This window comes from Peromyscus eremicus, chromosome 22 (genome assembly GCF_949786415.1).
Source record: "Peromyscus eremicus chromosome 22, PerEre_H2_v1, whole genome shotgun sequence".
Taxonomy (NCBI): domain Eukaryota; kingdom Metazoa; phylum Chordata; class Mammalia; order Rodentia; family Cricetidae; genus Peromyscus; species Peromyscus eremicus.
Genome location: NC_081437.1, coordinates 32830987 through 32843419, shown reverse-complemented (window position 1 = coordinate 32843419; position 12433 = coordinate 32830987). Strand labels below are relative to the sequence as shown.

Here is a 12433-nt window from a genome sequence, read left to right as displayed (position 1 = left end):
GTGCCACAGGACATAGGACAGGACACAACTCATCCAAAACATAATTACATTCTCAACAAAGATATATAAAACCATTTTCAGCATAGTAAGTTGAAAAGTAGATGTATATAAATCCCACACATACGTTATAAAAGATCTTAGAAAATGTACTATCATTTTCAGACAAAGATATTTAAAAATTAAAAATGTATAATATTTTAAAGTAACAGCTTCCAGGGCTGATATGCTCCTAAACATTTAACTAACAGAGAAAAGAAATTAAGACCAATAAAGAATTTTGATACTAAAATAAATTATGGCTCACCACACTGAGGGATTTAAAAGGAAATGTCATGATATTTTGTTATAATTTCATAGCACTTTTTTTTAATGGTGATTATTCCACAATGGATATGATATGGCTTAATGATGCTGCCTATAACAGTAAGTCATAAAGTTTAAAGCATACTTAAACTCAAAACGAAAAGATCTTTAAACTAGTTAGTGAGACTGAAAACAACTCATTAATTAAAACAAAAACAACAACAACAACAAAAAGACCCTAACACATTTCTTCAGATGGAAGCCACAGGCAATTTGTTTAAACTAAGAGTTTCTAGACTCATGCCTGCATCTGGGACTTAAGTTCTCAGCAGCTGGAAGGAAAAAATACTACATTCAGACATCAATAAAAGGAAAAATAAATAAACAATCATCATTACAACATGCAAGAACTCTGGGAAATGATAAAGCAACAAAATATAAATATCCACGTGGCAGAAGGGGGAGGGAGGTAAGAAACACACTACGGCAGAGAAAATCTAGTCAATCAATGTATAGCAGAAAGCATCCCAAATAAAGGAAAAGACATGAATATAAGCACAGAGGCAGCTAGAACCCCAATAAACCTGAATTGAGAACTGATCCACTCCACTACACATTGTTCTCAAGATGTTAATGCTAAAAAACAAACAATATTAAAAGTTCCAGAAAGAAATCTCCCCTCTCAGAGGCAAAAGACAAAATTCATGTCCGATCTCTCCACAGAGAAAACAGAAAGAATAGAACAATAAGATATGAGAAGCCCTTCAAATAAATACCTGCCAACTGTGACTACTACAGCCAATAAAGCTATCTCTAAAAAAAATCAATAGAAAAATGAAGGCATTTCAAGCTAAGTGTCAACTGAAAAATTTCCTGCCTACCAAGTCAGCACTGCAGAAGGTACTTAGTCGACACCTACACAAGGGAGGCTTTAATCCTAAGAATAAAAAGAATAGAAAGAATCAACCATGTCCAACTCGGTAAATCCCTGAAATGAACAAGGGGAGGAAGAAAAATCTAACAATAAGTGAATCAACCAGGTAAACAACCCACAAAATTACACAAATCAGCATGCCACTATTAATAACAAGAGTAAAGATAAAGGCTGGACAGATGGCTCAGAAGTTAGGAACACTGGCTGCTCATCCAAAGGACCCAGGTTCAATTCCCAGCACCCACATGGCAGCTCACAACTGTCTGTAACTTCAGTTCTGGGGTATCTAACATCCATACACAGACATACATGTAGGTAGAACACTAATGTGCATACAATAAAAATAAATAAATCATTTAAAAAAGACTAAAGATAATGGTCTCAACTTTCCAATTAAAAACTCAGTAGCTGGATTAAAAGCCAAGATGCATCATTTGGTTGTCTACACACATCTCATTGGCACAATCACACAGACTGATAGTAAAAGGTTTAAAGTTACTATGATCTAAAACAAGAAAGAGTAACTATGCTCACTTCTGACAAAGGAGACTTCGAGCCAAAATTAGTCAGAAATTTTTAAAAGGCTATTATATATTAATAAAGGGAACAATCTATGCAGAATATATAACAATTACAAGTATGTGAACTGAACATTAGCAAATACAACTTCATAAAACGATTAGACAATAGACAGATGAGACAGGTCCAGATTCAACAGCGTACCATTTTAATACCTCACTCTAAATGGTACGCAGATCATCCAGGAACACACCTTCAAAAACAAGTAAGACATAAGATCCAGAGTCAAACTTCACACCATATCAAATATAATGAACAGACATCTAAGCGTATTCCACCTAACAACTCTGGAATACGCATTCTCCTCAATAGCCCATGGAGCTATCTCTAAAATAGATTACACTTTAGGCCATAAAGCAAATCTTCCCAAAAAACAACATAAGAAATACAATCATTCTTGCTTCTTATTAGATCATGGTGGAGTATAGGTAGAATTCAATAGCAAGGGAAACCAACAGACTACAAAATCCACTGAGACTGAACACTCTTGAAGGATAAGTGCACCACCAAAGAAATCAGAAAGGAGATTTTTTTAAATTCCTAGCATCACAAAAATAAAAGCACAACTTAGAATCACTGGCATCCAGCAAAGGTGGTTTTTATGAAGAGGAGAGTTCATAGCTTTTGCATTTGTAACTCATAGTGATCTCAATAAACAAGAAGGCACATTAAAGTCTCGGGGAGAAGAAGTCAAACCCACAAGCAGACGACTGTTAACAAGGATTCGGAATTAATGAAGTACAGACTAAAAGGGCAATACGAGGAGTCGAAGAAACAAGAGGTGGTTCTTTGAAAAGACGAAATCGACAAACCTCAGCCAAGCTAACCCAAAGAAGGAGGAAGAAGATTCAAACTCCTCTAGAACTAATAGGATGGGCATTGCAACAGGGACCACCAAAATCCAGAGAACTAGACGGAGTGTGCTGAAAACCTGTAGTCACAACCATGGGAAATTGAGAAGTGATGGAGAAATTCCTACATGACCACCACCGTTCAATGGAGAGGCAGAAGCACTGGGAGCGACCTCCCTGCACGAGAGTGCAGCAGAGCTGAGAGCTTCGGATGCCCAGCATGGGAGCAAGTCGCGGCCAAATCCCACCAGGCCTTAGACAAGGAAACACCAGCATTACTCCAAATACTCCGTAATACAGAAAGGAAAAAAACAGCAGCAAATGTATTCTATCACGCCAGAATTAGCTTGGTAACAAACCACAGTAGGATGGACAAAAGAGAAAACTATAAACTGAAGTTCTTCATAAAGAAATTGGGAACCAGATTCAAGAGCACATGAAAGCAAAAAAGAAAAAAAAAATCAAAAGAGCTCTCATTTGTTTTCATCTACTAGTAAAGAATTACTTTCACTGCAGAGTAAATCTTGGTTTTCCCCATTTACAGATATCTGCTCATTTAAAAAACAAATTATTTCAAATATAGAAGTGTATAAAAAAATTCAAAGAGAAAGACCTATAAGCCTATCAAAAAAAAACAAGCAAAAATGAAAAAAAAAATCACATGCCTTGCTACGATTCTACAGTAATTCCAAGGTGAAGCCAGAGATTCTCAAGGCTTTTTGTATCTAAAGAATACTGAAGTGATAAGCGGGAACTTGTAAAGCTGTAACAGGCATATTTCTTACACCCACTCACCTTTTATTTTCTTCCTCTTCTCAGGAGACAACCTCCAATCAGGATTCAGCTCATCATGACCTGGCTAAATAAAAAGATGTGTACAGGATTTACTGAGTCAGACATGTAAGAAAACTATGAGACACCCACCAAGACCCAGGAATATTTTTTTTAATATGGAAATGATGCTGTCTCTTAATCTCTGTTCCAATCCAAGTCTTCCTCAGCATAGCAGTTTAGGGAAACAAATGTCACAGTGTTTACTGCTCACAGACAGGAACTATGCCTCAACATGCATAGAAAAGATAACCCAGAAAGCAGGCAACTGAAACAAACGAAAGCTAGCCACACTGCCAGTTTATTCTAGGTACACGCCCCACACTAGGAGGTAGTAGCTAAGTGCTGTGTCAACACTGGCCTGGGTGTACTCCAAACCCTGTAATCTATGCAGACGGATGTGCCGAGGGCAGCAGCCCCTAGATGCTCACAGCCCACAAGGAAGCACACCACAGGCCATCTGCTCTTAGTACTGCATGGGTACAGCCTAAGGGGCAGCCTCCCTTCCCTTCTTTTTCTATCTGTTGGAGTTCAGAATGTAACACCACACCCCAAGGCACATCACCTTCGGTCGGTAACTCTGAACTGATGGGACACCTAAAACAATGTGTCTCTGACCTCCTCCTGCTCTCCTATCCCAGCCTCTCATTCTCCCCAAAAGTGAGTCACAGGAACCAGAATTCCTCTTCCACAAGGAGGGCAGGAAATTAGAGCTCCTACTCCAAAGAGAGCCATACAGCCTACAGGGTTCCTCACCTGTAAAGACTCTTACCATTGGGTCTAACCACACACAGCCGTGGTGGAGGAGGTCAACAGAGAGGCCACAAAGGAAACACAGAGTCCTTGCTGGCAGTCCCCATGGTCTATTACTCTAGATTACAACCTTTTTGTCCAATCACATTTCTGCTTGACTGTCCTAGGAGTTATCAACTGTCACTCTTATTCCACTCCGACAGTTTCTGGCACCCAGTGCTGGGCAGCAGAGAAACTGACGTGCTCTAAGGCCTGAGAACGAGATCCGGGCACTACTAACAAAAACCAGCAAAAGAGAGAGAGAGAGAGAGAGAGAGAGAGAGAGAGAGAGAGAGAGAGAGAGAGAGAGAGAGAGAGAGAGAATAAAATCGGAATCTGCCTACAGAGCCTGTTTGAGAACGGAAAACCAGTATTTTTTCTTTCCAAATACAGCACATTTTTCCTCCCTTGCAAGAGAAAGTCAGTGATTAAAAAAATGTGCTCTGCTTTTCTCTTCCAGACTTATCTTTTGTTATACAAGTCTGGGTGACCCGTATGTGAACGCACCAGTGAGGTGAAGAATCATACCTCTCTGCCCCAACACACTCGCTCTACTTCGTGTCTAGAAACAGCAAACACACGGCACTCTGCAGTACAGCAGAGCGGCCCAAGCAGACGTCCTTCTAAGAACACGCTCATGTTTTGTGTATAGACAGGTTTCACTGACATAATGAACGAAAACAATGTTTTCTTAGATTTAAGCATTTTATTTCCTGACTTTCTTAACCACCAGAATCAGTCTCAGGTTCCCACAAACGGGAGCAATATTTCAAGTATTATTCACTGTATAAGTATTTATTAGTGTTTAATATGCAAAGGGCATGGTCGAGCTTCGAGTGAGATAGACCCAGTGCTGATTCACCAGAGTCCCCAGTTTAGTGAAGTTGTGAAAACAGCTGTGGGTTCTAATAAGATTAATCACGAAAGCTCCGTCTTCCCACTTGTCCATCATTGATTCCTCATTTAACAGAGTGAGTCTAACACCTACTCTATATCCAAGAGAAATAGAATTAAAATGGAAAAGCTAAGCTTCCATTTCACTTTCTCCACCTACACGCAAGCATAGGTTGGAAAGTAATAAAACTTCAGAGAAAAATTAAGACCAAAAACAAGATGTAAAGATATAAACATAACATATGGGAAATGTTTGAAATGAAAATTATTGAAACAATTTTACTCTCTTCTAGACATGAACAAATTTAGCACAGAGATTTCCAGCCAGATGGATTTTTCACACTGACAATGAAAGCCAAAGTATTTAATCAACTCAAAACTGGATACAAAGTAAATTAGAATAGGCACTTCCATAACTATCTCTAATCATTAGTCTTCACAGAGAAAATACTCAATCACACAAAGTACATTATAAAAACTAATAAAGTGGCAAATTGCATGAAGAAAGCCCCAAATGAGCTGAATCCACAATTTTGGTAAAGAACTGTAAAGGAGTACAGGCCAGTAATAACACTGTTTCCTTCTCAGACAACAATTATAAGCTGGCTATATTATGTACTGCCATATAATCGATTATTGATTCATTCACTGGGCTGTCCATTCCTTCCCTAATGTAGCCAAAGAGGGAGGCAAAGCTCTGCCCTGCCTGCTGGACGAAGCTCACTTGATGACTGCTGAAGGAATGAGAAAAGTCTAGCCGTCCTAGGACTCCTCTTTAAAGGAGGTCCAGTGATTTTGCACACACACATGCTCACACATCTGGTAAATCACAGTATTATGCCACTCCCTGGTGGCTACTGCATTTGCACACTTTCAGTATCTGAACAATGAAGTGCACATCAGCATGTGCCCCCCAGACAGGCTGCAAGGTGATATCCCTTCCCTGAGTACATTAGTCTCATGTGCTAGTACCTCATTTGCTCAAACACATCACCACTTCTAAATGTAAACAATGCTAATCAATATTCTGACAAAAAGATAGAATCTTGATTTCATCACTGTTTTACATCTATTAAAATGGAAATAAAAGCACTTTTTACTAAATAGATTTGTTATAAGCCCAACTGCTCTGTAAAAAGCCAAGCTTCAATGTGCAAATTTAGTTCCAAGAATTCTCCTCCCCAACACTATAGTTACAAACCTCTCTCCCTCAGCTTTTCCTTATAGTATTAAAATGTTACTTTAATTTCTTTTCTCTATAACTGTCCTGGCAAGACTCTGACTATCTTAAGGGCACAAACTGACACCTACCATGTTTCTAACTGCAGATCTCAGCAGAGACTCAACATCATGGTTTGATGATGATGTTACCATGGTTATAGGAACAAGCTATTCCATTTTATGGAACAGTTACAGCTAATCCTTGTTGTCTTCACTATGGCGCACCAGGTTTTAATACCACATATGCTAAAGTCTCAATGCAAAATACACAAGCTAGAGTGACCACTTTCCAGGACACAGACGAGACTGTGACAAAGTCAGTTGTTCAAACGATACAACAGTTACCACCTTCACCTCTTCTAAGCCATCGACGTCACGAGTCCTCCAGACTCCTGTAACCAAGCTAAGAGTTTACCAGAAAAAGACTTCCTCAACTATTTACTCTGCTACCTGGCGTATGCTAACTAGTAGTTCAAGAGTGAAGCACATCTGAGGGGCAGTAATGAAACCGGTGTTCAATCTGCCAAGTGCAAGGAAACAGGACTTGTCTCTGAGCTTGCAAAGATTACCAAATAATAAACTGATGCAAAACAGTATTACCAGGAAGAGTGATTAGGGATTTCTTAACCTGTCACATATGAATCTGACCTGTCAAATAACATACTGTTCCTAAAGTAAGAACATGACAAATACTTTGAACATAGAAGTATGCTGGTTCACTAGCCTAATAAGTTTTTTTTTCTTCCAACATTTTCTTAAATATGTGTTTTCCTACAAGACCATGGAAAGAGACAGACATCATAGTCAGAAAGTAGAACCAGATGCTATCCCTACCGCTCAGCTGGTGCATAAACCAGACCAAAGCGAATGCTCACCCCGTGACAGTGAGTGGACTCTGTAAATGCTACGGAAGGAACACTGTGCCCAGGCCCTTCATGCTCCCTGGCCCTCCAGAGACAAGCACACTGAGAATCCCGAGGGTCTGAAGAGCTGGAGCTCCCAGGAGTGTGTGTGATGGAGTGACACTGGAGAGCACACAGTCGAAAGGATTGGACAAGGCAGGTAGAGGAGCACAAGGAGCAGAAGTGAGGACTGACCAGACTCAAGAGGACAGGAAAGCGGGGGGCTCTGCATTCCGACAGCAGGATTTTAATGAAAGGAAACAAATAAATAAGCAAGCAAATTATTTCACTGTTTCCAAATTTGAACCAAAATTTCTTTTTGAAGCTGAGCCCTGAAATACAAAGGAGGAAACAGTGTCTCTAAGCATCAGTGGGCTGGCAACAGATGCAGGATTGGGCTCAGTAACTGTGGTAAAACCCTGTTTCTCAGCAAAAGATACTACAACTTACACAATGCCCACTGTGATAGCAAACAGGTCCTGGTTTTCAGTTGTGCAAACACAAGATCTGTTATTTCTGGTTTACTTAGGTGTTCAGTGGAAACCATTCTTACCAAAGCAGAAGAAACTGGCATGTGCAAACTGTTAATAACAGATACAACATACCTGAGAAGAAACCGGCACGTAACTAAACAAATGCAAACTGTTAAAACAGAAAGTAAGATGGGCTAAGTTAAGGAAAGCTGGCAAGATGTAAAAAGCACACACACATGCTCACACATCTGGTAAATCACAGTATTATGCCGCTCCCTGGTGGCTACTGCATTTGCACACTTTCAGTATCTGAACAATGATTTCAAGATTAATCACGAAAGCTCCGTCTAAGAACAAACTGGCATGGATACACGTGTAAACTCTTACTAACAGACACAACACCCATGAGAGTATGGAAGCCTCTGATTAACAAAGACTAGAGACACACACACTCAGTGGAGGATTGTTTGGGGAATATGGTGACCCACAGAGGCTTCCTAGTGAGACCTTACTCAAGGTCAGAGAATCTTGACCAGGGCTGCATCATGGGATGATTTGGCCACGAGGGTGGTTACCAGGTGTTTTGAAGGGTCTACACTTGGCTGTATGCTATGCTTTGATCTTGAAAGGGGGAGGTCTTTTGCCTCACCCCTTATAAAAATCCTTGGGTGGGCTGAGTACTGACTCAGGGCCCTCCTGAAGCTATCCTATGTCTCTATCTTTCTTATCGTCTCTTTCTATCTATCATTTCCTCATTCCTCTCTCCTCCCCACAAGAACCTTAACAGGTCAGAGCTGGACTTCGACAGATTCCCACAGGGGAGCACTGAGTCAAAGCCGTAGGAGTGGATATCCAACCATCAAGGTGTGGCAGCAGCTACCCCACTGCCTTACGGATGCTTAGGGCACCTGTGGTCTAAAGACTCACTTGGTTGACACAAACTTCTAGCCTCAACTCATCTCCCATTTTGAAAAACTCATCTTTCCTGCCCCATTATTTTACTTAACTACGTATTTAAAGTTGCAAAGATAAATACACTTACCCATTCCCAGATTTCAAGGTTTTTAAGCAAATTTTAAATTTTAATAGCCTCACTATTAAAACTTAAGAAGAATCTGAGAAGCATTCACTGGCAACTAGCGATGAGCACATGCCATAGGAGCACAAGAGGCAAAGGAGGCCTTCAGAATATCAACATACATCAGAAGCACATGAATCAATTCTACCACTAATAGTGCATGCACTCTATGTTTGAGATTCTAGATGGCACATTAAGAGTGCTTCATGCACTGGTCAATATTTCCATTACATGAAAGAATATAATGTAAGGAGACAGAAAGCTGAGGTTCCCTCACTGTTCAAAACCTCACCATTTAAAAAGATACTTCCCAAACATGGAGCGATCATGAGCCTCCCAAATGAAAGAAGCCAAGCTGTTGTTTGCTCTTTTGGGGGGCCCACCACCCAGCTCCCAAATAAAGCACACACGAACTCTTATTCTTAATTATAAATGCCCAGCCTCAGATTGGCTTGTTTCTTGCCAGCTTTCCTTAACTTAGCCCATCTACATTTGCCTCTGGGCTTTTCCCGTTCTCTTACTTCTGTTAATCTTACTCTTACTCTGTGGCTTGCTGATTGGCTCCCTGGAGTCCTCCTCCTTCTCTGGCTACTTCCTTTCTTTCTTTTCTCCCGGATTTCTCCTATATATTCTCTCTGCCTGCCAGTCTCACCTGTTTCTCTCTTCTGCCTCACTATTGGCCATTCAGTTCTTTATTAGACAATGAGGTGTTTTAGACAGGCACAGTAACACAGCTTCACAGAGTTAAACAAATGCAACATGAACAAACGCAACACACCTTAAAATAATATTCTTCAACACCAAGCATTTTACAACCACATATAGATAGCCAGGGAAAACATGCTGCATTTGGGGATTCTCTGAATAATGCAAAGTAGAAACTTCGTATTGGGCCTCAGGAAACAGAAACAACAGGATTTAAGTGTCAATCAGATCAGGCTATACTCCCACTGCCAGTCATTTCACAGCAACCTAGCAGAGGCTCTGTGTCTAACACAGTAAGAGGAAACTCTACCGAGCTATGGGTTCAGAACAGACAGAAACAATGTGCCCTGTTATGTGTCTCCTAGGTTTTAGGCTCAGAATCATCTCTTCACACCGAGTGGGACAAGGGGAGGATGGGAGATATGTGGACCCCACATTAAATGGAATGGATGGGCAGCAGGAGTGGTGGGAAAGCTTCTGAAAGTTGCATACTGAAAAAATAATAAGGAAAGCACAGCAGTCCGAGAGGCTGCTCATGCCTGCAATCTCAGCATGAGGACAGAGGCAAGGTCAAGTCCAGCCTGCTCTAGCCTGTGTGCACCAGGCCAGCTAAGACTACACAGGAAGACTCTATCACAAAAATAAAAAACATTAGGGCCTAAGACATGGCTCAGCAGTTAAGAGCACCTGTTACTCTAACAGAGGACCTGGGTTTGGTTCCCAGCACCCATGTGGTGGTTCACAACCATCCTTAATTCCAGTTCCAGGAAATCCAAATGCCCTCGTCTACCCTCTGTGGGCACCAAGCATGTACACAGTGCAAATCCATACATGCAGTAAAAAAAAAAGACCTCATACACATAAAATAAAATACATCTAAAAACAAATTTTAAAGAATAACAACAGTAAATCTCTACTCTGTCATAATACAGGGCTCCCCATGAGTACATCTGACTTTCCTTTTATAAATTTAAATTATAACTTTAATTTATATTTCCATTATAAATATAAATTAAAATGGCTGAGTCTACCTGATAAAAGAACAAACTTATCTAATTCTTAAAACTTGCTATCTCAAGAAACTAAAAGATAGAAAATGTCCCATCTTTCTCCATGTCAGTTCTACTGCCTGTGCAAGGACAGAAGGCAACTGCCCTCAGACCCTAAGTAAGTGCAGAGCAGGGGCTACAAGATTCCAGAAAGAAAAGGAATCCTTTTAGCATTCAACTATCCAAATACTTGTACCATTCCACTCTACATCTGTTAAGCATTAAAGAGGAAAACAAAGAGTTTGACAGAACCTACTTGGTATGTACAGTGTACCACGTTTCAACTTAAACCTGATGCACAGATCATTCTGTGCATGATTTGTCCTTATCAGGTGATACTATAATTTAAGACTAGGATGGGTTTGGAAAGATGAGGATAAATAATAGCTGTGTAGTTCAGAAAAACATCAACAAAATGAAATTACTATTATCAGTCAGCCTCACCCTCAAGAGTGAGCCTAACAGAGGTCACACCTGCTCACCAGACTGCACCCTTGAGAGTGACCCTAACAGAGGACACACCTGCTCATCTTGACTCCAAACACCTTGTTGCTTCAGGGATGGAATGGCCCAGATGCTCAGCTTCCCTGAGAAGTGGATTGCTGCAAGGAGGCTCCCGTCTGGAGAAAGGCTCATCTTGAAGATTCCATCCTGTACAGGAACACTGCGGTGAGTGGAAAGGACTTGTTGACAGAAAGGGCGGGCGTTCAGAACTCAAACAGACTTGGCAAGTTTGCATGTTCTAAGTCATCACGAGCAGCGGAGGCCTCTGCCAATCTCACATGGAGACCATGTGCCGCAGCATGCAGGACGATGCTGCTGCTTTGGCAAGGTTCTTGCCTACTGCAAGGTGTTGCAGTTTATAGTCGACTCCAGACCCAAATGTGCAAACACCAGAAAAGTATTCCCAGATCAATTACCAAGATTTCCCAATAATTTTTACAGTTACACTTTAATAGATTATGAATTCTTTGAAATATACACCCACACTTGGGAGTAACGGTTAAAGGGTATGTGTTTTTTAAGGTGAAAAAACTTTCTAAAATTGGGACTGTGATGGTGCTACTGAGATTCTGTGACTACCATAAGAACCAGTGAGCCACTAAAAGGGGACTATTCAATTCCAATAAAGTTATTTCACAAAGTCATTAAACCACACATTGGCTTGACGCAATTTCATGTACCTTCTCACTTGCACTAAAGTATTAGCTCAAATGTCCACTGGATCTCTTCATAATTAAAAGCACTAATTAAAGGCTTCTGCTACTGGCATCAATATTTAAAGCAGGACGTGTACCTTCTCTCAAATACTGTAATAAAATGTCAATGTTCCTTAAGACAAGGGATCGTTGTGATGTTAAATAGGGTGTTACACTGAGATTAGTTTAAACTTTCTTCAGTTCTCATCACCTCTATGGAACCACATGAGTAGTTTCCGTTACCTACACCTTTCAATTATACAAGCAATACTAAAATAAAAGCACTGAATTCTAATGAATGCATTCAAAACGTTCTGAATTTCTACATATTCTTAAGAAAAATGTCAAACCAATTAAATGTAATTTCCTAAGCAGAGCTCCTGTAATATTCCACAAATACTTACTGCGTATTACATATTGAGCAATAAATACTGCATGCCAGGTTCTGTCTTTATACTCTGCTGTCAGCAGTAAACAAAATAAACCGGAATCCCTGCCCTCAGGAAGCCTGCCAGATCTTAAGGATGCAACCCTTGCCTGGCATCTACGAGACCAATTTGACTCCGAGGAGTTTGGTTTGTTTTTTTTTTAAGTTTATATATTTTAGTCTAGTGTAAAATAG

The 12433-nt window shown here is 40.3% G+C and overlaps 1 protein-coding gene across 2 annotated transcripts in view; it reads right to left on the bottom strand.

The window, feature by feature from the left end:
• The window catches only part of Nbas (NBAS subunit of NRZ tethering complex), a 280100-nt gene that overhangs the window by 218193 nt on the left and 49474 nt on the right, over window positions 1-12433 (bottom strand). For both annotated transcript variants that reach the window (XM_059248639.1, XM_059248640.1), the window contains exons 12-13: window positions 11135-11263; window positions 3463-3526 (exon numbers count right to left, since the gene is read on the bottom strand). In XM_059248639.1, coding sequence (XP_059104622.1) covers window positions 3463-3526; window positions 11135-11263 — 193 coding nt within the window. The remainder of the gene's footprint in view (window positions 1-3462; window positions 3527-11134; window positions 11264-12433) is intronic.